Here is a 27,835-nt window from a genome sequence, read left to right on the forward strand (position 1 = left end):
GAATCAAAGGAAAAGCTATTTTTACCCTCTCCACTTTGAAAATCAGACCACTGAAGCAGGCTAATAAAAGTAACTAAGTTAGTTATATAGGCCAAGTTATGCTATGAACATATCAATCTGGAAATCTCAGTGGCTTAACACAAAGGTTCATCAAACAGACTTTTATATCGATCACAGGTTGGCAAATGGCAGAGGACAGGGTGAGTGGAAAGGCATCTGCCCCATGTGGCCACTCAGGAACCCAGGCTATCTCATCTATCCCCTCATGTCACTTCAGAGTTCACAAGAGCAGAAGAGAGTGTAGACACCACCACATCAGCACATATGTGTTTTAACTCATATATGACCCAAGTTGGATTTGCTTAAAGCCTATCGGCCTACTGAACTGGGAAGGTGGCTGGGAATGGTGAGCACATGGATATTTGGTGCACAGTTAATGGTTCTGCCATAGTAACTCTCCCAAGGTCACTCAGCTACTAAGGAACAGAGTTGAAAGGCTTAACCATTCCACTTTACTATAACCTCAATGTTTACACATACATTTTTGGAGAAATCTGTTCCAAATCGATCATAATCATTTAGAAACATCCAGACCTTATCTAAGAATTCACAGCCTTCTGGTAGAATTCTCCACTTCCTCATGACTATCTCTATTTCTTCACATCCACAGAGAAGTTATTCAGAACTGAACTCATTGGGGGACCTACCTTTGTTGGCACAGGCCATCCACTTGAGATTGTCTGCGAAAGCAGCCTCTCGTCCAATGAGGTATGTGAAGATGCGAACCTAAGAGGAAGAGGAACGCAGATATCAGTGGTTTTCACTTTTCACCCTCCTGCCCAGACCACAAGCATGGCTCACACACATGTGGTTTACCTCTTTAATGTTCCATGCTCCCCATCTGTAGAAACATATTTAAGACATTTGAAGTACAGTCAGCTAGAAATACATTCAAAACTTGGGTCTTTGATCTTTTAAACCATATGGCACTGGTGGTGGTTGTTTTTCGGTGTGCAACTTGCAACAGAGGAGAATAACTTGAAACAGGAGACGGGCAGCATTGTGGGCCTGGGTTTGCTACACACATATGGACAGAGATCATCCAGGTCTGGACCAAATCGGCAACCATTTTCCTCATCTGTACAGGAAGTACAAAGTGTGCCCTTCTTGGAAATAGAAACATCACTGAAAGACCCTCAGCATGCCCCCCTCCCTCAGTGGTGAGGACAGGCTGCAGACACTCTCTTACCATCTGCTGTGGTAATTAATTGGAATGAGAGGCACAGCCTGTAGCCAGGAGACCAAAGGAAACCCTCTCTAGCCTTCATAAAGTTTGGCTCCTCAAGAGCCAAGAACACATGTAAAACCTTGAATCTCTCATTTTCTACTGCCTTCTCGAATCTCTCTCATAAGGCCAGAATTCTTTGAAATAAAGTGCAACCCACTTCCCAAAGTTGTACATGAGGGTTAGATGGAAGAAAAACAAGAAATAAAAAGGGTTAAAATCCTCTAGTTTAAACTTTGGGCTTCCCAGGTGGCTCAGTGGATAAAGAATCAGCCTGCAATGCAGGAGCATGCCGAAGATATCAGTTCGATTCCCGAGTTGGGAAGACCCCCTGGAGGAGGGCACGGCAACCCACTCCAGTATTCTTGCCTGGAGAATCCCATGGACAGAGGAGCCTGGCGGGTCTCAAAGAGCCAGACACAACTGAAGCGACTGAGCACAGCACACAGTTTAAACTTTAAATGGTACGTGGATCAGCACCACACAGTCCAAACAAAACTTCCCTGGGCAGGTCAAGTCGGTCCTTTGAACAACAGTTTGTGACTGAGTAAAATTCATACATGGTATTAAATGAATTATGTTCCATATGTGGCCCCAAAATCTTTCCAGGTGATGTCCCTTCCGCTCAGTCTGGGTCAGGAATCCCTACAGCTTCTTCAGAGCCTTCACTGCAACTATAGTGAACCAGTATCTCGTGCACTTACATCTATGATGCTGAGCTCCACAAGACCATCCAGCTGACAAGGAAAAGGGTGGCTCTGCTTTGATGGGGCACAGAGCTTGGAACATTAAAACTCAGTACATGAGTGGATAAAAACGTACATACGCATAGCTGACTGTGAAAATGAAGACTCTGTTTTAGTTATGAGTATCCTCTTATCTGAGACATAACTTGAAGACTAGTTCTTATGGGATGGTTTATTTCCAGTTAAAGAGATGTTTACACACACATTATCACTGTGCTGCCTTAGTCGGTCCTCGTCTATGTCAGTGAGGCAGTCATTTCATCCGTCACAGCACCTGCAAGGGGCTTCCAGGGAATGAGTAGACACACAGGCCTTTGCCTCTCCCGTTTTCTTAGCTCTTTTGGACACTATTCCCAACGGAATCACTCAGGGATACATTTTTTTTTTTTTTTTAATTGGGAGATTCTGACTCTTTGGGAAAAAAAAATAGAAGATGCAACCTCATAGGCCTCACTTAGCCCTAAGTGGTTACCACTGAACTTTCTACACAGAGCTGTCCCCTGTTCACTTTTCCTGCCTGGCCACTGTTGGCTTTTAGCTGAGATGTCTGATTTGGGGGGAAAATTGAGACTCAATTAAGTAAAGTGACTTGCTTCGTTTCATCAAGTCCTGATCTAATGAGAGAGGTCTTCCAAGACCTCAGGGTAACACTAGGGTCTCCTCTTAATTTCCTAGAGATGCTGGTTCTGTCAACCCAACCAGGTGCAAGACCCAGAACTAGCACTCACAGGAGCCAAACCAGCCCCAGGCTTTTCTTTTTTTTTAAATAAATCTTCAGCTTTCATTTCTATTTCAAGTTATTTAAAAGGAAAGCTTCAGACTGATTAAAAAAAAAAAAAAAAACTGCAGAAAGCAAGCTTTTAACAAAGCAGAAAGCACAAGAGATAGCTCTAGAGAATGAAGCTATGAGTCTATCTTTGCAGGCAAAAGGCAAAGACCTGACACAAAACAGCCTACTTGTTGTGAGCAAAGGCACTTGCAGGTGCCAAACCTCCTCCACTATCCAGGTGAAGAACCAGAGAATAAACTGAGTTCTCTCTTGGGGGCATAGTTAAAACCCCAAACAATGCTGTGAACCATTAGAAAAACATCCATAGTTTCTGATTTTAAAAGATCACATCACATCTGGAAAACCAATAGGACTGCATCAAACTTTAGACCAGACATGGCTGTGCAACGATAATTAAGCTACAACTACAACCATGAAAACCAGCACCATGAACTCCTCACCAACACTGTTGCCCCTACTTTTGACACTATCGTGGCTTCTCCAGTCAGCACCATCCATTGGCTCAGGTATGTGCAGAGATTTATAGCTTTATACTTGTTTGGTTGGTTTGCATTTGATTGCTTAAGAAAGAAAAATCAGGATCATGTTAAATATTTCCATTTATGTGCAGTCTTTGGCTTCCAGTGTACTGGCCCCCTTATTTGAGTTAGAAATGGCGTGGAAATGACTCGTTGTCTCTCTGCCTATAAAATAAACATAATCAAACAATACTGGGTTCATGCCCTGGATTTCTCACAATAATGCCTTTCAACTGGCAACAACATAAAGGGACTTTATTCCAAAATAAATATTTTGGGGAGCAATGTAACAATAGCATTTTATATTTGTAGTTTTTTCAGACTGAGTAATTCTACTGTTAGGAATTTATCTTATAGTCAGGATAACATATAAAATGCCTTTGGGGGCCACACAGGTAACAGAGATGACATGAAGTCATAGGAGTATGAAGAGTTCTACAGTGCATGTCTTCTTAAAGCCCTATAATTTGGTTTTAGACATTTTCACAAATACACAAAATTGTAAAAGGATAAAGATATTCACCTTTATTATTTGTAATGATTAAAACCTGCTAAATCCCTAGTTTCCTTTGATAGCCGATTGGCTAAAAAGTCTTGTGACATTCATGTAGTGGAATATCATACAGCTATGTACTCATGAGAAACACATCCACTATAAATTAGCAAGGGGGAAAGCAAGTTGTGGAATATTGTGTAGCACAGAATCCTGTTTTTGTTTTTTGTTTTTTTTCTAAAAGGGGACTTACACATTTTACTCTGTAAACTTCTATATCCTCTGAATGTTTTTATAAATGGATAAACATAGCTTTAATAATTGAAGATCATCTTAAATGAAAATAAAGTAATGACGCTGCTATTTCCTGAACCATTCTTCAAGGACATAGGAAGAGTAAATGTACTAGTGAAAATCAAAAAGAAGAAGAGTTGATATGTGGAAATTAAGTTCTGTCCTTGCATCTTGCAGAGTGGGCTGCCTTACTTCCACTGCTCAATGAAATGAATGCAAAACCTCTGTGAGTAACAGTCAAATTGCTCATTTCTGTCTCTAGCAGATTCTGTAACCTGATGGATTTTATTTCCAATAATTGGAGATTTATTTCCTAAGAAGCTCCATCAAATAAACTTTAACAAGTCTGCCTTGAGTCCAACTACTTTTACAATATATGGCAAGGCTCCTTAGCAGAGGTGATAGGGGTAGTTCTGAAAGCCAGGTTCACAGCACTGATGACAATGGGAAGGGTCCATGGCACAGAGCAGACCAGGGAAGTTATCAGGACACACCAAAACACACCAGAAAGCCAGGTCTTTGTGTTCATCATCCACAGGCATGAAGGCCATCACTTTTAGTACTGCTGCAAGAAGGCAGGAGGGGAGAGGTCTGCATCAATCTATTAGTTCATTTTGATCTCCCATTTGAGTTTGTATGGTCTTTAAATGTTCTACAAATTCAATTAAGCTCAAATTAAACTGTTAGGATGTGGATATTTCAAAGTTCAAAGTCACTGAATTTTATCTACTTAGTATAAAGTTTCCCAGATGACATAAAAGAACTCAGTCGTTTTTCCAAAACAGACTGTTGCTTCTTGCTCATATAGATGCATTTCTCTCCAAAAACATAGAGGGGTGCCATTCCTCTCTACCTTTGGTGAACATAGGGTAGCTTGACTTTATGAAGATGTTGTTGAAAGTGAAAGTCACTCAGTTGTGTCTGACACTTTGCGATCCCATGGACTATACAGGACATGGAATTCTTCAGGCCAGAATACTGGAGTAGGTAGCCTTTTCCTTCTCCGGGGGATCTTTCCAACCCAGGGATCGAACCAGGTCTCCTGCATTGCAGGTGGATTCTTTACCAACTGAGCCACCAGGGAAGCCCAAGAATACTGGAGTAGGTAGCCCATCCCTTCTCCACCAGATCTTCCCGACCCAGGAACTGAACCGGGGTCTCCTTCATTGCAGGTGGACTTTTACCAACTGAGCTATCAGGGAAGCCCCCTTGTGAAGATACTGAATCAAATTATTTCCTTTCTACAGCCATTAAAAGAAGGGAAGGAAAGCGGCTGCCAGTAGAGCCATAATGGGGCAATTGCACAGCTAGGAAACAGGCTGCTGCTGCCCTCACAATTCACTTCAGTGTTGAAGCCCAGGCTTTTGAGACAGTCCAAGAATCCATCATCCATCGGTCACAGGTAACTTCTGAGTACCAACTATGTGCCAGGGCCCATTCTTGGTGTTGGGGATAAAACGGATGAAGGGAACAAAACCTCTCTGTCTTCAGGGAACATACATTCTCATGAGAGTAAAACAGATGGTAAATGGCAGATTCATATGTAACATTTAGGCAATTGTTGAATTAAAAGCTTATAAATAAATAAAAGAAGAAATAATCAGGAAATGGACAGTGATGAGGGCTGCTATTTTAGAAAGGGAGGAAGGGAAAGCCTCCCTGATAAGGTGACGCTCGAGCAGAGATCTGGACAAAATGTGGGTGGAGGCAGGGGAACAAGACATATGGCTATTGGGGAAGATTGTTCCAGATGAAGGTAGCTGAAGGTACAAAGTCTTGAGATGGGGCTACTCAAGGAATATTGACAAGACCAGTGTTGATGAAGTGAAGGCCAGTAGGAGAGAGTGTAGGGAATCAACTTGGACAGACAACAGGTGCCTAATCATGTGGGCCTTGCAGCCTCTGTTAAGAGGCTGGGCTTTTTCTGTAGCAAGAACAGAAGCCACAGGAGGAACTGAGTAGAAGCCTGACAAGAACTGACACAAAATCCTGTGAAAGGATCATTCTGCAGTGTGGAGAACAGGCCTTGGAGAGTTGTACTCATTCTGGCTGTCCATTCCAATTTCTTGCGATGTCCTTACAATTTTGAATGCACAGGGCCCATTCAAGACAATCAAATCAGAACCTCTGGAGGCAAGGTCCAACTTTTAATCTCCCTGTGGACATTTTAATGTGCATCCCAGTTTGAGAACCATGGCCACAGGGAGATAAGAGAAGCAGAGCCACTAAGTAGGAGGCCACCAAATCACTGAAAGTGAGAAACGGCAGTGCTCTGGCCACGGGGGTGAAAGTTTTCAGACTTCACTGGGCATTGAAATCACCAATCCCCAGCACCTACTCTTCAAAAACTCAGATTAAGTTGGCCCAGGGAACTATGTTTTTTAGAAGCACCCATCTTACCAAAAAGATAAGGCCTGAACAAAGAGAAGTGGGAATGGGAATTAAGAAATCTTTGAAGTTGTTTCCAATAAAGGTGTTTCTACATACTGCCAAGGATTGAGGCTAAACTTCAAAGAGTTTAAAATTCATTGGATGGTTTAAAAAAAAAAACAACAAAAAACAGAGAAGCTGGATCAAGATGGTATTTTCAAAGAAGTCTGTGTCAATCCTACAAACAGGAATATCAGACACCAATCAGACTGGGCAAGCAGGATCAGTCAACTACAGTTTCTTCTTTTCTCAAGAAAAAGCAGATCTGTACTAAGATGTCTATAGCTGCAGAGCTGGGTGTTCATACACAAAGCATTGCTTCTTGAAATTACAATAGCCCCACTACCACATTCAAATACAGAGGAAAGGGCTGGACAGGGCACTGAGGAGCCTTCAAATATACAGTCTTTACTCTTATTTTTAGAATGGAAGGCAATATTTTACTTTAAAACAGCATTTAACTACAAATCCAGTATCCTTAACGATAAAAACATGCAACTCATATGGATTATAAGTATAAATAAAATTTGCTAAAAGAATCATCCAGTACATATGGTTGCCCACACCTATGTGTTCCATATGTATGGATGTGAGAGTTGGACGGTGAAGAAAGCTGAGCGCCGAAGAATTGATGCTTTTGAACTGTGGTGTTGGAGAAGACTCTTGAGAGTCCCTTGGACTGCAAGGAGATCCAACCAGTCCATGCTAAAGGAGATCAGTCCTGGGTGTTCATTGGAAGGGCTGATGTTGAAGCTGGAACTCCAGTACTTTGGCCACCTCATGCGAAGAGCTGACTCATTGGAAAAGACCCTAATGCTGGGAAGGATCAGGGGCAGGAGGAGAAGGGGACGACAGAGGATGAGATGGTTGGATGGTATCACCGAATCAATGGACATGGGTTTGGGTGAACTCCAGGAGTTGGTGATGGACAGGGAGGCCTGGCGTGCTGTGGTTCATGGGGTCACAAAGAGTCGGACATGATTCAGCAACTGAACTGAACTGAACTGAAGCAGCAGCCTCTGCAAACAAGCATGTGGACTCACCTTCACATCTTCTCACCTACTCCTATCCCTTTTGACTCACTGCCCAACTCAACTAGCCCCTAAAATATCCCCAGGATTTCTTAAAAATAGTACACAACTTTGGCTTTAGAAAGAAGTCATCTGATGTCTTTGTGTTTTAAAGTCAATTTGATATTACTATATTCTTTGTATCGTCACAAAAAATAATCCCAACCAACTTCTATTGCAATTTGCTTATTTCTATGATTTCTGATGCAGGGAAGCATTTCTGAATAAAATCTTTAATCTCTAAGCAGAAAATGAGAGCTGGAACTTGATTAACCACAAAAATGCTTCATAAATCACTGCCAATATTTGTTTGCATGAAAATTCTGCAAGAGTAGAGGTGGACTCAGAGATGGTTGATGCCAATGAAAACAGTTTTATTGAGTAGGCTGCTTTAATCTAGAAGCCATCATGCTTATAATAAAATAAGAAACATCCTTATCCAGAAGAACAAGAGAGGCAAATGCGGTAGCAGTGCCCTGAGCAGCAATAAAATGGGATAAATTGAATTAAATTACAAAAGTAATAAAATTTCAACAAATGAATATCATAGATCATTTTGAAAAATGGACTGTCATTTTGGGGATGCTCTAAGAGTCTGTAAAATCGCCTTCCTCTCAAGTACAGTGCCTCATATCTCATGTGAGGTATTGAAAATATCCTAATTTAGAAAAAAACTGTCATTTGTAATCTTCTGGCCAGAGATGGAAATCCAGTTTTATAGCCATGTATTTTGCCTAATTTAGAAAAAACTGTCATTTGTAATCTTCTGGCCAGAGATGGAAATCCAGTTTTATAGCCATGTATTTTGCCAAGTGAAAGAGACAGCTGTCTCAGGGTAACCTAGAGACTGTAACCTAGTTTAGCACACTGGAAAAGAGATTACACATCACTTCACTGAGCAGTAGGAAGTCAAGCTACAAACATCCTCAAAGGTGGGTGATACAATTCATTAGATTATCCAGCTTCATTAACTTCATTCACAGGGTATTTTTGATGCTCTGATATCTGGGGCCTTATAGTTCTGGAGAAACTGTCCATGCCATGTTAGTCAATTTTGGAAACAGTAAATAATTTGCCTTCAAGTATACCTTTGATATTTAAACCAACCAACCCAAACCCCATTGCCCTCAGTTATCTCTTTTTATCAGGTGTGCATACCCTGGGCCAGTATCCACCTGCCCTAATCACTCCAGGACCATGCAGTTACCAGACAACTAAGGGTAGCCAGAGCCAACTGAAATTATTCAATTTTAAGCTTGTTTATCTTGTTTTGCCTCTTTTTTCCCAAGAAAACCACAGTGAAGGGTTTAGCCCACCAGTTACCCACCCTCTCTCTGGTCACTCATTTTGTATTGATGCTTCCCCATGAAGCTCTGTATAGTATATGATATGCCTCTTGCTTCCAGGGGTCAATGAGTCTTTCTTCATGACATTCATTTCCATCTCTATGTGGCTTAGTATATTTGATTAAAACAAATACTGAGTACCCTTAAAATGGGTTGGGAATCAGAAGAATTGGGTTCCAGGTGAGTCCAAAATCCATACTTACTATCTTGGCAATCTTGACTAAGTTAGTGAAACCCTCTGAACTGTGCTTTTTCCACCTACACATGGATCATCCATTCACTCATTTACTGTGATCAATGGTAAATTAGTTAATAAATGAAAAGACAAGTCAGAAGCAATGAGTTCTAGTTAGCTGGGGTTGCATTCCACTTACGTTTCAGATGATTGTTACATTAAACCAAACAAGGTGAGCCCAGGAGAGCCAAATCCCCTATTCATGGATGCCTCCCTAACCGTACCCAGAGGTTTGGCTGAAGAGGAAAATGACTTCCATGAGTGAAGAACAGGATTTTTTTCCTACAAAAGGGCTTTGACAAGCTAAGGATAATGAGACTGACAAATCCTAACACAATCAGAATAACACTAGAGGTATAACAATGAAACCTTCTATTAACCTTTGCAAAGTCGTAAGATCCACCAAGAATTTGGCCAGGGCTATGGACTTTCTCTCCATAAAAAATGCCCCAAAGATCAACATTCACATTTCAGATAAGATTTATGAGGTTTGGGGCATCTCCTCCATCAAATCCAAACTCAGGTTCTCTGGGAACCTCTGGATTCCAGTTTAAAAACTCCTGTTTTTATATACTTCTCGTATTCTGCACTATAAATTTCTCAAGAACAGATTATGTTCTGTGGACAACCAAGATGGGTACTTTCAACTTAAGTGTTTGCCAAACTGAGAGAGAGGTTCATTTATTTACATGCTCATTCTTTGCTGATTTAGTGAGTACTAGATACTGGATATCCATTATTAGATCCAGAAAAGTCACATGAGGAGTAAGTCCTCAACATGGAGAAACAAGACATCAAGAAACAAGAGCCCTGGGAAAAATGGGCATCACTGTAAACCCTGAGTTCCTATGGTGACATCAAATCATGGAGCCTTTGAAGGAGTGAATATAAAAATGCAGGGGTGGAATGGACAGACAGACATGACTCCTGTCTCATTTGTTTCTGAACCCATAGAACCCAGCACAATGGTTGGCAAAGAGTCAGCACTCAACCACTTGTTGACTGGCAATGACATAAAAGTCACCTTCGGCTGACTCCTGAAACAAACTCATCATGGATTTGTGTGGCTTGGAGGTCCCTCCCTGCTTCTCTTGCCCTCAGACCCTGAGAGAGAAGGTGGTGACAGTTATTTGCTCACAAGTGTGCCCATTCTTCCAAGAAGACTTATAGATTCAATACCATAAACAAAAAGAAACTCATGTGTATAAGGCGGATAAATCAGGCAAAACATCAGAAAATCTGCTTATGGGAAAGAGAAGCTAATTGTTCCACAAACTGGGGTGGCAATATTTATGCTCATGAGACATCATGGGATTGTGCGACTCCCTGGGTCAGAACCCCCAATGTCTTTCCACTGCACTTAGGATATATTGCAAGCTCCTATCACAGCTGGATATCCTGGAAGATATGGAAACATGACAAACTCCTTCCAGCTTTAGAGCCTTTGCTTCCAGCTTTTCCACTGCCTATAATATTCTTCTCCTCCACTCTGCATGGCTAACTCCCTCTGACCCCAGTTCCCCTCCTTTGGATCTCTCCATTTGTCTCCTCCATGGTGCTTGGTACATTTTGCAGCTATCATTATGATTTGTTTGTTTACTTGGTTTACACCTATTTCTCCCTCCATCAGAAATGTAGATGTTGTGCGGGCAGAATGAAGCAACTGTGCCCAAACTCAGCATCCAGCATATAGTAGACTTTTAACCGATATCAGTCACCCACCCCTCTCCATTTCTTTTCACAAATTTTGGAAGTTGAAAGAAGTCGGCATGGGATATACTAGAATTTGTCCGAGTTGGAGCCCTTTCCTTCATTACTAACTCCATTTCAAATACTTTCCTGTTTTTTCAAACTGGTCTGCTATCGATCAGCTCAAGCTTTACTTTCCCTCTGCTCCGTTTCCTTGTTTCTTTTACACTGAAGCTCAATGAGGAAACAGGAAGAAATGGAGAAATGAAAAATCTTCCGGTCTTTGTTATTACAGTCTCAACTTCTGGGGCCATAAAATGGTGTCATATTTAAGGCCTTCCATGGGTGGATGATCAGGTTTATAATTTATTTTTCCTAGGTTCTGCTGCTTGATTCTAGATGAAAACCATGCAAAGATCGAAGCCAACTGTATTTTAAATACTGCCTGCTTCAGAGATTACCTACCAGGGAAAAGACTGCATCTTAAAATAGTGATGTGACACTTGCTATTCCTAGCAACTCTGAGTAGAATTCTCTCCTTTTCCCCCATACTTTGTGACAGTTTGGACAGATGGCATCACTTCATGAAAAACAGAGATGACTGGGTGGGCAGGTTAGCAGAATGCAGTGGATACAAGATAGGGTTAAGAAGTGGGAACTCGGCACACCTCATTTTAGAACCTGTCTTCTCTGAAGGAGCTGAAATTCTTCGAAACCTCCTTTTCCTTACTTGTAAAATATGATGGTGTTAACAGGACCCACTTGGCAGGATTGCTGCTAAGTGAAGCAAAGTAAAATAGTAGGGGCTGGATGAGGAGGTAATCCTGCAAAAGTGTGTGTGTGACAAGAGGTTCTTTCTAAGAGAAGACCTCCAGTGGTGCTCCTTGCCTAGACCCTAAAGAGAATTAGACTGGGGAAAAGCTCAGGAGGGCAAAGCTTAAAGACCTGACCTAGGACTGCCTCTCTGGACCTGACAGAAAAGCTCCTTTTCCCTTATTGTTCCTCCCCACAAGTTTGTCTGCCTTTGCTTTCCTCTACCTCTGGACTGGGGAGACTCCAAGAGCCCTAATCAGGGTATGGGACCAAAGCCCATTTGGCCTTGGTCACAAGTGTTGCGCTTGTGTGTTCTCACTGGGATTTGTGGCTCAAAGCCCACAAAAGCAGCAGCATGATGCAGAGAGAGTGCCCCCCCCCCCAAAGCATCCTGGTCACTCAGTGCAGTGGCAGGTTACAGGTCAAGGATTTAGGAGTCTGGGATTCTGCCCAAACCATTCTCAAGCTCATTAAAACCAACAGCTGTTGTGAATGCTAAGCTAGCACAGTTGTTTTCTCCCAAGATTCTTGTCACTTCTATTTTCCCAACCAATCCTTCCTGTCACTAATAATTAGTCTAAAATAGCAGCTTCCGCTGTCATCTCACCTACTGCCTTCTGGGGCTTAAATGTCAGTAAGAAAAGTCAAGGGCTTCTCAGACATCTGCAAGGATATTGTTGAAGACTGTTCATTTCATTTTACCTGTGATTCTCCAAGAGGCAAACAGGTAGGAACCTGGCTCTTGGGGACAGCTAAGGAACGTGTGTGTATCAGAATCACCTGTAGGGTTTTGGCAGATCTGTGTGTTCATTATCTGTACACCAGCCTCGCCCCTCTCCAGAGGTTCCAGCGCGTCCCAAACCTGGAACTCTCACTGAGAGAACAAGTTCCCAGGTTCTGAAGATCCTACCCTAGAGAGCCACTAAACTGACATAAATATGAGTATAGGCCTCATGTGGATGGGAGAGGAAAGTAAAGTAAAGTTCCAGAGGGATTTGGAGGGCCACTGTCTTCTTTTTAAGAAATTCCAGGCAAAATTATTGTCTTCAATCAGTAAGTTCTATTTTATCCTAAGTAAGTGTTCTGTTTTAAGTCTTACAGCTGTCCTGGGTTCCCTCAAGAAGAGGGTTCCACTCTCAGAGAGTAGGTGTTTTGGGCTCTACTTTTATACCCCTCACTTTGACCTTCCTACTGAACTCTAATTTGTATTACCATTTTTGCTTTATATTTCCCATCCACCCACCCTCCTACCTACTCTTCCTATCGAGTATTAACGGTGCCTGTGCGTTAAGTTGCTTCAGTCGTGTCCGACTCTTTGCGACCCTGTGGACTGTAGCCCACCAGGCTCCTCTGTCCATGGGATTCTCCAGGCAAGAATACTGGAGCGGGCTGTCATGCCCTTCTCCATGGGATCTTCCTGACCCAAGGATCAAACCCAAGTCTCTTATGTGTCCTGCAGGGAGGAAAAAACCATATGGTCTTCACTCTCACTGAAGTTGTAAGTTTTGAAAATACTTTTTATAGAACAAGGAAGGCAAAGAGATATAAAGAAAAAAGAGTGAGGAGATGGGACTGCTTTTCTGTTACTATTGCTGACTTCATAGAAGTTACTGGTTGAAGATCCTCCTCATTTTTTTACACTATATCTATCCTAACTTTGTAACCAAGACAGGACACATATTTGTTTTTCTCTCTGGTTAAGGGGACCATGGTAGAGCCCCAAAGAGTATTATCTTCTTTTAAAACCACACCATTTCTGCACTTTCTCCCCTAAACATCTTGGTTCCCTGAACAGGATGCAGGCCATCTTGAGCTCTGTAGCCCAAATGCCAGTTGATAAACAGTAACTTGTGTGTGTGTGTGTGTGTGTGTGTATTTAAATGGAGTGTAATTATGTTACAATGTTGGGTTAGTTCCCGCCATATAACAATGTGAACCAGCTATGTGTATACATATATCCCCTCTAGTTCCTGCCATACAACAATGTGAACCAGCTATGTGTATACATATATCCCCTGCCTTTTGAGCCTCCCTCCCACCCCTTCTATCCAACCACTCTAGATCATTACAGACCACCAAGATAGCTCCCTGTGTTGTAAAACAGCTTCTCACTAGCTATCTGTTTTATACATGGTAGTGTATACATGTCAATGCTTAAAGAAAGGTACATTTATTAATAAATTGATAAAATAAGCATTTTAAAAGCATTAAATTATTTTCCCCTGATTTCTTGAGATATAATTAATGCATGGCCCTGTATATGATGATTTGATATGTGGATATATTGCAAAATGATATCCACAATAAGGTTAGTTAACACATTCATCACCTCACACAATTACTACTTTCTTTTCCTAGTGAGACATTTATGATTTACTCTATGTAACTTTCAAGTATTTGATACCATAGCTATTAACTATAGTCACCATGCTCTAAATGAGATTCCCAGAACTCATTTATATTGTAAGCAGAACCTGCAGTCTTTGACAAGCTCTTCCCCATTCCCCACACTACTCTCTCCACAACCCCTGGCAACACCATTCTATCATGTTTATATAAGCTTTGTTTTTTTCAGATTCCAGATATAAGTAAGATCATGTAGTACTTGTCCAAATTATTTTCCTTATCATTATACTCTCAGGTCTATCCATGTCACAAATGGCAGGATTTCCTTTCTTATGACTGTGTTACATATATTAATATATATATATATATATATATATATATATATATATATATATCATGTAAATATACATATATACATACACATATATTTCCATTCATATAGATGGACACGGGTTGTTACTATGTCTTGGCTATTGTGAATGATGCTGCAATGAACATGGTCATGCAGCTGTCTCTTCAAGATAATGATTTTATTTCCTTCAGAAAAATTCCTTCCTTCAGAAGTGGGTATCTATTGCCAGATTACTGAATTACATGGTAGTGTACTTTTGATTTTTTGAAGAACCTCCGTGTTGTTTTCCATTGTAACTGTGCTAATTTACATTCCAACCAACAATGCACCAGAGTTCCTTCTATCCATACCTCTACCTCTGCCAACACTTGTTATCTCTTATCTTTCTGATAATAACAATTCTAATAGATGTCTTACCATAAAACTTTATACCTCTGAAAGTCTCTCCCTCTCCCTCTTATCTAAAATAAGTCTCCCTTTTATTATATCTCAGCCCCTATTGATTTTCTGCGTAGTATTTGGTACAATTACAGTTATTTTATTTTTCTGTTATTTAGCTATGTTCTGTTCCTTACACACGTACACAGGAGTATAAGTTTCACGATGAAAATAACAATGTGTTTTGTTCACTATTGCTGATCTTCTAATCTAGCACCTGACCCATAGCAGATACCCCTAAATATTTGTCAGATAAATGAATTAATGTGGTTACTGCAGGCAATTAAAAAATATAAACACAGGTTAAATGGGGATAATCCATCATGGCATATAGAGTAGAAACATGCCAAGAGAAATAGAGGGATTAAATGAGTACTGATGAACTAAAACTTGAAGATGCTGAGCACTGGCCCTTTGCCAGATACCATACATAGCAGGATTGCAATGGGAGGGCACTATCATTATTCTCATTTAACAGATAAGCAAACTGAGGCCTAGAAAGGGTCGGAATCTGTTCCAGGTCACATAGCAGCTAAGTGAAAGCTATTGGACCCTTTTAAGGTTTGTGGGACTCCAAAGCTCATTTTCTTAATTGCAACACTATGATATGAGAACACTAGCAAAGGACATGAACTGCCAGATCACAGAAGACAAAATACTCATGGCAACAAAACAAAAAACAGATCAAAATGTCCAACCCTACTTTTATGCATAAATACAAATATAAATTAAAATAAAAATAAGAGTTTTGAGGTGTTATTTTGGGGTTTCTTTGCTATTAAATTGGAAATGATTTGTTAATGACAATAAAAATATTAGGAAATAGTCTTTCTACTGGTGGGAATATAAATTGTTATAGCTTCCTGAAAATAACTTGGCCATATGTTTCAAATATGTGAAATGCACATGACCTTTGACATGGCAATTCCATTTCTTGGAAATCACTTCTAGGAATTATTTTTTTACCACCAAGTTGAATTTTTTTTTTATTTTTATTTTGCTAAAATGTTCAAATAGAACCAATGTAACAATCCAAATTCCATGGCATCTAAACACCGCCGATGATTTCAGTAAGATGATGTTGTCCTTTCTACTTTAGAAAAAATTCAGATGCCTTATATTCTGTGAAAGCATGATTTGCCTTCCTTTCTACCCACCAAATTAATTTGTCTTTTCAGAAGCCTTAATATATTGGATATCATCTTTGTCTGTCTCTCCATGTTGCCAAGGACACCATCAGAGAGTGAAGCAAAGATTTTCCATAAAGGACATATGTTCATTAGAGAACATATTATTGGAAAACACTGTTCATACCAGAGAAAAATTATAATCTAAACGTGCCCCCAGAAGGGGATTGTAGTATGTTCATTCAGTGACTTTAATGAAGCCATTACAAATAATGGTAAAGTGGATCACTTAATGACTTGAAAAGATATCACTAAACAGACAAAATAGGTTCCAAAATGCCATGGACACAGCTTCTCGGCTTTAAGGCTAAGATCCAGTGTAGTATCTGTTCTTATCAAAATGCCATGGACAGTCTTATTCAATCTATAAAAAACTAAAAGTATGCATACATAGGAAAAAGTAATGGAAAGATACATGCAAAATGTATCTAATGCCAGTGATACTTCTTTCCTATTAACTGCTTTTTTTTTTTTTACAAATTTTCTACAGTAAATATATAATACTTTTGTTAAAAAGAAAATATTTTTCAGTAAAAGATAATCAGAAATTTCCATTCATTTTCATTCAGCAGATATTTACACAGCATATACTATACATCAGGCTTTATGTGAGACACTAGAGGTTCAATGTTGACACAAGACCTGACTTGATACAGATGACACTCAGGTAGGAAAATGCACAGTTGAGGGCTTACATGTTAGAGATGAAATGCTATTAAATAGGTCTCATAAGTATGTTCCACTGAATATTGGAAGCAGCACCATTCCACAGGTCATCAGAACAGTCTGGGCCAATGGCTACTTGAAGGATCATCCAGAGCTGTTGAGAACAGGCAAGCCCTGATTCATGTGAATATTTGCAGCTGAAAGCTTATTTCCATGGATATTCAACCATCATTTCATTTTATGGTTCTCCCTTTTGGAAACTGTAAGTGCCTGAGTCACTATAGCAGAGCCTCCCAGACATCATGCCCATCATCTACATTTCTTGTTCTAAGGGAACTAGAGAAAAAAACCTAGTATCCCAAGAGGTGTTGGGAGGGTCCACCAAATTCTATGACTACTGAAGACTGCCCAATAGGTAGACCTGCCACTAAGAAATCAGACAAATGAATAAATAAGTCAATACAGCTTTGAAGCTGACCATGGTTAAAGCAGTATACTTCGATTTTCTTTAGACGTGGAAAACAGAGAAGAAATGCTGGTGGGCTATTTGTCCATCTCCATACTAGGGCAGAGAAGGACTGGACCCAGTGGCTTATAATAGTTACAACCCAAGCCTTGCATGCCCAGGCCTGAGGCCAGACTCCTGCCTCAGCAGATAATGAGTTTGGCAATGTCTGATGGTCTTTTCTGGATGCTAATCCCCATCACAAAACTTCTATAATGCATGATATAATTTAATACACCTGGCAGACTCACCACCAGTTCATTTTTTTGTTATGTAATAGCCCAAAGAGAAGTCAAGAGTGGTTAATGCTCTGACAACCAGCTATTATCCCCAATAACAGGCGATTTTCAAAGGATTATTGCCGTCAGAAACCATTTTATAATAACTGGCAACTGGAAGCCAACGTAGCAAAATAAGATGGTCTTTGAGAGCTGCCATTTATTTTACACAAATCTGCAAAGATGTTTCAAGCATCACCCAGATGAAATAACCGCAGTTGTGATGGGATTCACCGGCCATGATAAATCACCTCCCTAGAAAAGTTAGAGAAATGCTGCCATAGAGTTACTCTTTGGAATCTTTCTATTTTTCGAAGACTTCTCATCATTTCCCCTCACAGTCACCCTTTCACAGTATTCTGGCATCCTAACAGCCTGCTTCTGGGTAAGTTACAGGAGTCCTGGGAGCTAGCCTATGAACGGATTGCACTCTGAAGATGCTTTGTCCTTGTGTCAGGCCCTGGAGAAAAGATCAATCATGGGATTGGATCTGAGGGATTTCTCTTAGATATGCACGTCCTGACTTAATTGAATCTAACTTTAGGAAGATAATTTGGATCAGGTTATGACAAGAGAAGAATGACTTATTGTCTTCAGCATGTAGGAGTTTCAATATCAGTTTATGGCAAAGTCAGACTTTATTCCACACAGTGCAGTCCCATTTCCACAGGGGTCCTGCCTCATAGATTTCCTCTCAGGGAGCGATTTTATCAGACAAGAATTCTTTCTTAAAAGAAATGCCTATGAATGATATATCTCCTTAGGATGGTTACCAAACACACACTCATTCAAACTCAAAATCCTGAATCCAAATTCTGAAACATCCAAAAGGTGGTTTTGTTATGTCACTGATATGATAGAAATCATGGAATTCTTCATACTTTACGCAGATGGCATAAATCCCAGTTGTTTGAACTTGAGAACCATGTTGAGTGATGAAATTAAATCGACATCATCTTCCTTTATCTTGACAGTTCAGACGGCCAGAGGCAATTGCCACTCTGGCTGTCGGGTTAGGATCATCAGTGTTAAAATTATCATACTGCCTTTAAGTTTATCTTTGATTAAAAATTAAATTTCACTTCTCTTTATCATTTTCCATACCCCAAAAACATGCATGTGTTCTCCAAGTTAATCAAGATGGACTAAATATTTAATTCCCTATTCTAATTAGCTACAACTGTTACCTGATTTCTCTCTGTAAATGAATGTGAAAGGACCCGGGAGGCCTAACGTTAACCTTCATCCACTCTCGTTATAAGAGAGAAATTATGGACTCTAATTAGATACTTCAAATTGCAAAGAATTAGAATTTTCATAACCAGCTTATTAAAATCCTAGGGCCCCTTTGGGATAGGGCAAATTGCTTCTACTCTGATCTGCTTATCCTGGTACAACACCATACAGAAGACTCATGTTGTCTGCAGTACACAGCTCATATTTCTCCCAAATTAATGAGTACTCAAATTATTCCAGCTGCCCTCTTGGCACAAGGAAAAATTGAAAATCTATAGCTGCCAAGTGACGTGGATAACTCAGCTGCTAAATAAAATATGCTTAAGGGGACACAGCTGCTGGGGTGCCTATTTGCATTAAAATTACTAAACCCATGAACAGAGAACAAATGTCCCAAGACAGCTAAACAGTTCAGCACATGGAATAACTCTTTTATTGGACCAGGACCCTCAAGATGCAAGTGTGCACACAGTACGACAGAAACAGGAAGTTTTTCCCAGATGACATTTTTCCACCAGGATGAATCCCTAAGCATTACAGTGGGAGAACCAGTGAGTCCCCACTTTTGGAAGTTCTAAGTTTTACTTCCCTTGATGTTTTCATACAAGTCAGTTCAAGCTTTTATTCTTATTGAAATTAAACAGATCATACATTTGTTAAACTTTGACATTTCATAAATCTTCAGTATGATTCTCTCTTCTATGCTCTGACCTCTTTATTATTTAAAGGGTCAAACAAAGCTTGGATGACCAAGACATGGAGGTCATAGGAAATGATGCCCCAACTGCTGCTATGAAAAGTATTTCAAACTGAAGTACTCAGTCATTTGGGCAGTTTTAAGTAGGCCCCTGAATAACCAATTTAGAAAAAAATGTGACATCATGGGAGAGCAATAAAAAATAAGCACAAAGCATGAGGGGAAGTGACCTGTGTATATATTCATCACTTATTAACATGAAATTAATATGACCACCTATCACTGTCTCAAAATTCCAAACACTAAGAGATTTTATTCAAATGTATCCAAAACCCCTGATCGTTGATATTATCAATGACCTAGTCCAGATCAAAGCTGTTAACACAGTGTTCAAAGACTGAACCCCTATCCAGATCCATGTTTCAACCATACACAGCATTCAATCCAATGAAACACCCCACAAAAAAATGTATCAGTTATGACCACATTCTCTGGTTGGATTTAGATATCACCTGCCTTTGTAAAAAGTTGAAAAAGTTGGCTTAAAGCTCAACGTTCAGAAAACTAAGATCATGGCATCCGGTCCCATCACTTCATGGCAGATAGATGGGGAAACAGTGGCTGACTTTATTTCTGGGGGCTCCAAAATCACTGCAGATGGTGACTGCAGCCATGAAATTAAAAGATGCTTACTCCTTGGAAGGAAAGCTATGACCAACCTAGATAGCATATTAAAAAGCAGAGACATTACTTTGCCAGCAAAGGTCCATCTAGTCAAGGCTATGGTTTTTCCAGTGGTCATGTATGGATGTGAGAGTTGGACTATAAAGAAAGCTAAGCGCCGAAGAATTGATGCTTTTGAACTGTGGTGTTGGAGAAGACTCTTGAGAGTCCCTTGGACTGCAAGGAGATTCAACCAGTCCATCCTAAAGGAGATCAGCCCTGGGTGTTCACTGGAAGGACTGATGCTGAAGCTGAAACTCCTATACTTTGGCCACCTGATGCGAAGAGCTGACTCATTGGAAAAGACCCTGATGCTGGGAAAGATTGACGGCAGGAGAAGAGGGGGACGACAGAAGATGAGATGGCTGGATGGCATCATCAACTTGATGGAAATGGGTTTGGGTGGACTCAGGGAGTTGGTGATGGACAGGGAGGCCTGGCGTGCTGCGGTTCATGGGATTGCAAAGAGTCAGACACAACTGAGTGACTGAACTGAACTGCCTTTGTAAGTGTATTTTTTAAAAAAGAATTATAAGCTATAGCCTGGGTTCTCTGGCTAATGACAAAAACACGTTCTGTTTACTGTCCTGAACATTCAACCTATGCACTCTGCATTGTCCAAGTCATGTAAAATAGATCAGGCTCAGAGGAAACAGATGAAGATTCTATAAACACTTTTCACCCTTAAACACATAGCCTAAACATAATACTTCCACTCTATGTAAGAGAAAATGGCAACAAATGAGATTGGAAAAACAGAATGGGGACATTTGAACATCAACTGAAAAACATTTGAAGATGATTAAGGAAATATAGACGTAAGTGGAGATAAGACAGAAAATACTGCTTTCAGAAGGAAAAAGAAAGAGCCTTGACACTGAAGGGACCGAGTGCAAAGTCAGCTGCAATTACACAGCAATGTTTTGATCTGTGCCATTGCCACATACACTTCTGCTTATACCAAAATGTTTGCCTATATACATGAGTGTCTCCACAGAAGACATCACCTGCCTTTATAGTTCTGCCTCATCTATAATTTGAGAACTTGGCCGTTTTTACAGTCACAGAGTTCTGGATCTTGCACCAAAAAATTTGGAGATGTGGGTTTTGCAGTTATTTCCCTAGGACACAAGTCACACTCCCCATCAAAAGACAGGCTTTTCTAAAATCCTTCACTGTTACTCTCAGCATGACACTTCTGATTCTTCTAGGGCCACTCTGAGCCCTGGACAAATTCTAGATGAAATGCAAAGTCAGCACACACAGTGTGACCCTGAAGAAAGAGATGAGGAAGTCATGACTGTGACATAAAAAAGCATATTTACATTTCTATCTTGCCTTTGACAACTTACAGCACAAAGACAAAAGCAGTCTTCAATAACTTTGGGGGTTACGTAGAGTCTTAATAAATATATCTGATATATAGGGTCAGGCAAACTTGCCAAATTAGAAAGACAAAATCAAGTGTCATTTATCCACACTGATAACAAGAAGAGAACAATGGATAGTATTAATGTCAGAAATTCTATGTGCCCACTTCAAAAACCAGTATGACTTGCAAAAAGGTATATCTTTCCTAATTATCTAAGAGCCAGTCTAGGAATGTGAAAACAAAGTATGTATACACAGGTGTATGTATGTCTATATATGCAGTCATTTAGATGTACAGCAACATAAAACCACATGACAGATTTACACGCAATCACTAATTTGACTCTTCAGATTCTTTATTTTTTTGCTGATTTGACTCTTTTAGGATAATTGCCAACTTAGTTTTATATGGTAGATCAAATGCACTGATAGTGTTTAAAGTATAGTGCCCTATCTTTTGATATAACGACACTGTTATTTGATCTCTTGACAGTTTCAATTTAGAAAATCAAACCAAAAGATGTGTTTAAAGAGAACTTATATTAACTTTATTTCAGTAATGCAGCAATGCTCGTTAAAAAGTGTGACAATGCATAGCTAAGAGTCAGACTCACTGTGCTAAGTTATATATACTGTTTCAATCTGATACATTCCTGGGAGGAAACAAAACACTCCAAAATAACCATAGCTGTTATATACTTGTTCACATCTACACGTTCCTGCTAGCCTTTGAAAATAGTCAGTAACCACTGGAAGCAGAAATAAGGTCAACAGATGTCCACAGAAACTAGTCTAACACAGTGTTCTACAAATGTGTTCCATGATGGTGCTTCCAGTGTGGATTTCACAGGAAATTTCAAATTTCAATCCCCGCAAAGGATGTTGTTCATTACTTACTCTAAACATCTAGAATAGCAAACCTGAATGCGTAAGTGTGAAAGATGCTGGTCTACATATTTTTTTTAACATTTGTTTTTTGTTAATTTGGTTGTGCCAATCTTTAGTTGCAGCATGCGAACTGAGGTGTGGCATGTGGGTTCTAGTTCCGTGATCAGGGATCGAACCCAGGCCCACTACATTGACAGTAGGGAGTCTTAGCCACTGGACCATCAGGGAAGTCCTGGTCTATGCATTTAATATGCTAAGACTATGAAGCAAATTTGTTTTCAAGTGAAAACTGGGGCTTTTAATGCTTTCCTAAGCTGCCTACACACAGTTTAAAAAAATAAAGCTTCTATGAAGCTTCTATTAATTTTAAAGACATAGAGCACCTTTCGGAGAAGGCAATGGCACCCCACTCCAGTACTCTTGCCTGGAAAATCCCATGGATGGAGGAGCCTGGTAGGCTGCAGTCCATGGGGTCGCTAAGAGTCGGACATGACTGAGCGACTTCACTTTCCCTTTTCCCTTTCATGCACTGGAGAAGGAAATGGCAACCCACTCCAGTATTCTTGCCTGGAGAATCCCAGGGATGGGGGAGCCTGGTGGGCTGCCGTCTATGGGGTCGCACAGAGTCGGACACGACTAAAGTGACTTAGCAGCAGCAGCAGCAGAGCACCTTTCAGATTAGCATTCATAGAACTTCATATTTTAGGAAGAAGTAATTCAGGACCGCACTGAGATAAAGGCAATATTCCTGCCAATAAAATATGAATTGAAGGACCAGGTGTTTCTGTGCTGAGCATTTCATCGAGAAAGCTGCATCTATATGCTCACCACTACTTTGTAACTCTGTACATAATCAAATACCAATAGCAGATTGAGTACAGCTTCATGAATGAAAGAACTTTTACAACTTTTAAATTAAAAAGAAAGTGTTAACTGGGGAAATTCTATTCCTAGCTATGATAAACTAGCTACTGTAAGATGAATCCTAACCCTGAGAACATCTACTAAGATAAGATAAATTACAAACAGCTATTTGGAGACATCAGAGAAAAACTGTGGAAACTAGGACTTGAATGTACTACTAGATCCTAGTGTGAAGAGAACTGCATGGAGCAAAGTTCTATATTCACTGCCATTTCTCTCATCATGGTATTTCCCAATTCATGCAGCAGGGCACGTAAGCCAAACAGAAAAGAGAAACCCAGAGTAGGGGCACTCACCAAGCAAAACTGGGTTCAGGTCTAGTGGCTAGGATTCAGCGCTTTCACCAGTGTGTCCCAGATTCATTTCTGGATCAGGGAAGTCTCTCATTTCGAGCTTCCCTGGTGTCTCAGGTGGTAAAGAATGTGCCTGTAATGCAGGAGACCCAGGTTTGATCACTGGGTCTGGAATATACCCTGAAGGAGGGCATGACAACTCACTCCAGTATTCTTGCCAGGAGAATCCCATGGAGAGAGGAACCTGGCAGACTACAGTCCATGGAGTCACAAAGAGTTGGATACGACTAAGTGACTAACACTTTGAGCTGTCCTGGCAGCTCAGTGGTAAAGACTCTGCCTGTAATGCAGGAGACAACAGTTCAATTCCTGAGTCAGGAAGATCCCCTGGAGAAGGGATAAGCTACCCGTTCCAATATTCTTGGGCTTCCCTAGTGGCTCAGATGGAGAAGGCAATGGCAACCCACTACAGAACTCTTGCCTGGAAAATCCCATGGACAGAGGAGCCTGGTAGGCTGCGCGGGAGCCTGGTAGGCTGCAGTCCGTGGGGATGCTAACAGTCAGACATGACTGAGCGACTTCACTTTCACTTTTCACTTTCATGCATTGGAGAAGGAAATGGCAACCCACTTCAGTGTTCTTGCCTGGAGAATCCCATGGACGGGGGAGCCTGGTGGGCTGCCGTCTATGGGGTTGCACAGAGTTGGACACAACTGAAGCGATTTAGCAGCAGTAGCAACAGTGGCTCAGATGGTAAAGAATCTGCCTGCAATGCAGAAAACCCAGGTTCAATCCCTAGGTTGGGAAGATTTCCTGGAGAGGAGAATGGCTACCCACTTCAGGATTCTTGCCTGGAGAATTCTATGGACACAAGGAGTCTGGAGGGCTACAGCCATGGGGTCACAAAAAGTTGTACATGACTGAGTGGTTAACACTACAGAGAAAGTCATAACACAAGGGAAAAAAATCCCAAAGAAAAGGAGACCCTAGAGAAGTAACTACATATTCAGAAGGAAATTTCTCCTGAATTAAAGCATTTGCTGGAGCAGGAAATGGCAACTCACTATAACATTCTTGGTCTGGAAATCCCATGGACAGAGGAGCTTTGTGGGCTACAGTCCATGGGGTTGCAAAGAGTATGACACTATGGAATGATTGAGCATAACAAAGCATTTGCTAATTCCTAAACTGTGCATGCGTTAGATAAGACTCCACGAAACTAAGCAAAAAGCAGCTGCAAAGAGATTGAAACATTAAGTAGAGAATTTTGAAGTTGCAAAATGCTAGGAAATAAAAAATTGAAGTTAAGGGTTCAGCAGCAGGTAGAAAGCACAGACTTGCAGGTGAAACCTCTGAAAAAGCTATTCTTCCAAAGTAAAGACAAATCATAAATAAACAAGTTGTAATTGGTTCAAAGTAATCAGCCTGCATTCTATCTGCCTGCCAAAGAATGTATTCCTCTCAAAAGGAAGAGTCTTCAAAGCCTCAAAAATTTTTCATATACACTATCAGGCAAACAATCAAAAATTGCTAGGCAAGTCAAGAAACAGAATCAAATAACTAAAAATGGAGGGAAAAATAGACTTACAGGTAATCTAGATATTATAGTTATCAGGCATGGACTCTAAAATACCAATGACTAATAATAAACATTGGGCTTCCCAGGTGGCTCAGTGGTAAAGAATCTACCTGTAATGCCAGAGATGTGGGTTTGATCCCTGGGTTGGGAAGATCTCCTGGAGAAGGAAATGGCAACCCATTCCAGTATTCTTGCCTGGGAAATTCCATGGACAGAGGAGTCTGGCAGGCTACAGTCCATGGGGTCATAAAGAGTCAGACACAACTTAGTGACTAAACAACAAAAATATTAAATATCAAATAAATGAAAAGATGAAGCTTTAAAAAGAATCAAATGGAATCCCTAGAACTGAAAACAGTGACTGAAATTAAGAATTCAACATATGGGATTAATAGAAGACAGACACTGTACAAGAGAAGATTAAAGGACCGGAAAATAAATAAGTAGAAAATAACCAAACTGAACTACAGAGAAGAAGATGATGAAAAATAAAGAAAGTAAAAAATAGATATGTGATCTGGACAAAAGGTCTGATGTAATTGGAATGTCAAATAAATTAAGAGAAGGAATGGGGCACTGACAATATTTGAAAAGAAAATAAGACAAACGTTTTATAAAACTGATGATACACATCAGCCATAGATTCAAGAACATATGTGCACAGCAGCGGAATGAATCCAAAATAAAAACATGCTTAAGGACATATCATAATAAAAACTGTAAAAACTAAAGATAAATATCTTTAAGTCAGATAAAGGAAAAAAAAGACACTACTCTCTAAGGAATAATAATTAAACTGAACACTGTCTTTTCAATAGAAATAAAAGGCAGAGACAACAGAACACATCTTTAAAGGGCTAAAAGAACCTAAGCATCAAATTAGAATTTCATGTTGAGCAAAAGTATCCTTTAAAATGACCATAAAATCAAAACACTTTCAGAAAATTTGTTATTAGCAGAATTCAAAGAAATACTCTAGGCAAAAGGAAAATTATCCCAATAGGAAGAATGATAATGCAGGAAGGAATTATATTAATAACAGAAGAAGAAAAACTGTATGAGTAAATCAAAGTAAATATTATCTGATTAACATTACAATAATCATGGTTTGGGGGTTAAAATAACATGAAGGACATGAGAGGTTAAATGGAGCTAAACTGTTTGAAGGTATGTGAGTTATATGAAACAGGAAAGAAGTAATAATTTAAGGTAGATTATAATAAATTAAGGAAAAGTGTTTTAATCTCTAGGGTAATAACTCCAATATATAATACAATAATTTACTACTAGCAAGCTAATACAGAATAAATTTGGGTAATGAAACATTTTTGCCTTTTTTTTTTTTTCACATTAATCAACTAAAGGAAAAAAATACAAAGAATAGGTGGAACAAAGAGCATCATGATAGGTGAGCTCAAATAGATTAATAATTACATTTAATACTGACTATATTTTAGTACCTTTTGCCCTATCTTTTTACTTTCAAATCTTGTAAGCACACTGTAATTATAAATAATACTATTTGTCTTTAATAGATATAATAATAGAAAGGTTAAAAATGCCAACCTGAAATATGTATACCAAAAATAGGAAAGACCTAACAATATATAAAGTAAAAATTGACCAAATTAAAAGGAGAAAAAGAAACACAACATCACAGTGGGGCATTTTGACACAACTCCCTGTAACTGATAGAATAAGGAAACGAAATAAGAAGTAGAGACCAAGAATATCTGAAAATTACTATTAGCCAATTTGATCTAATTGACATGTAGAACACTGTATCCACCAAATGCAGAATGCATTTTGTTTACAAGTGCTCAAGGATCATTGACAAAAACACATCATATGCTTGTCTACAAAATAACTCTAGATGAACTTGAAAGAATGGAAATCATAGAGAAGTTATTCAATATCTCAGTGGAATAGACTAAAAAATCATAAAATATTAACTAGAAAATTTGGAATCCAAATTACCTCAAGATTAAATATCCTTTAAATATTTCCTGAGACAAAGAAGAGTTACAATAAAAAATTAGAAAATAATTTTCATTCAATAATAATTAAAATATGATATTTAAAAGCATGCAGGATATCACTAAAGCAACTGAAGGGAAATTGATAAATTTAACAAAAAAGTAGGAAAGTTAAAAAATCAGTGATCTAAGGTTGCACTTTAACAACCTATAAAAATGTCAAATATAACCCAAAGAAAGTGAAAGGAAGGAAATATAAAATAATAGAAATCAAAGACACAGAAAACAGATGCACCATGCCAAAAATTACTTCCTGAAAATTCAATAAAATTAAATCCTTAACAAGATAGATTAAGAAAAAAATGAGTGAAAATTACCAGTTCATCATATTAGGAATAGAAATTGGAAAGGTCTGTAGATCTATTATATATTTTTAAAATAAAGGGACTTTATAAACAATTTTAAGCTAACAAATAAGAGAATCTGAGAGATATGGACACATCCTTTGAAAAGCACAACTTACTAAAGCTGATCTACAAAGAAATTTTAAAATATAAATAAGACTCACATACATTAAAGTCACTGAATATATAAAAACAACAACAACAGAAAGCTATCTTCAAATTAAACTACAATTTCTTGTGGCCTCAATGGTGAATTTTTACAT

General features: G+C 39.4%; 1 protein-coding gene and 1 pseudogene across 2 annotated transcripts in view; one reads left to right on the top strand and one right to left on the bottom strand.

Moving 5' to 3' along the window:
• CACNA2D3 (calcium voltage-gated channel auxiliary subunit alpha2delta 3) overlaps positions 1-27,835 on the bottom strand; it is an 871,068-nt gene that overhangs the window by 299,426 nt on the left and 543,807 nt on the right. For both annotated transcript variants that reach the window (XM_081524872.1, XM_081524871.1), the window contains one exon: positions 708-786. In XM_081524872.1, coding sequence (XP_081380998.1) covers positions 708-786 — 79 coding nt within the window. The remainder of the gene's footprint in view (positions 1-707; positions 787-27,835) is intronic.
• LOC145522148 (U2 spliceosomal RNA) lies at positions 16,320-16,479 on the top strand (annotated as a pseudogene).

This window comes from Giraffa tippelskirchi, chromosome 9, assembly GCF_054371585.1.
Source record: "Giraffa tippelskirchi isolate mGirTip1 chromosome 9, T2T-mGirTip1v1.2.pri, whole genome shotgun sequence".
NCBI classification, from domain to species: domain Eukaryota; kingdom Metazoa; phylum Chordata; class Mammalia; order Artiodactyla; family Giraffidae; genus Giraffa; species Giraffa tippelskirchi.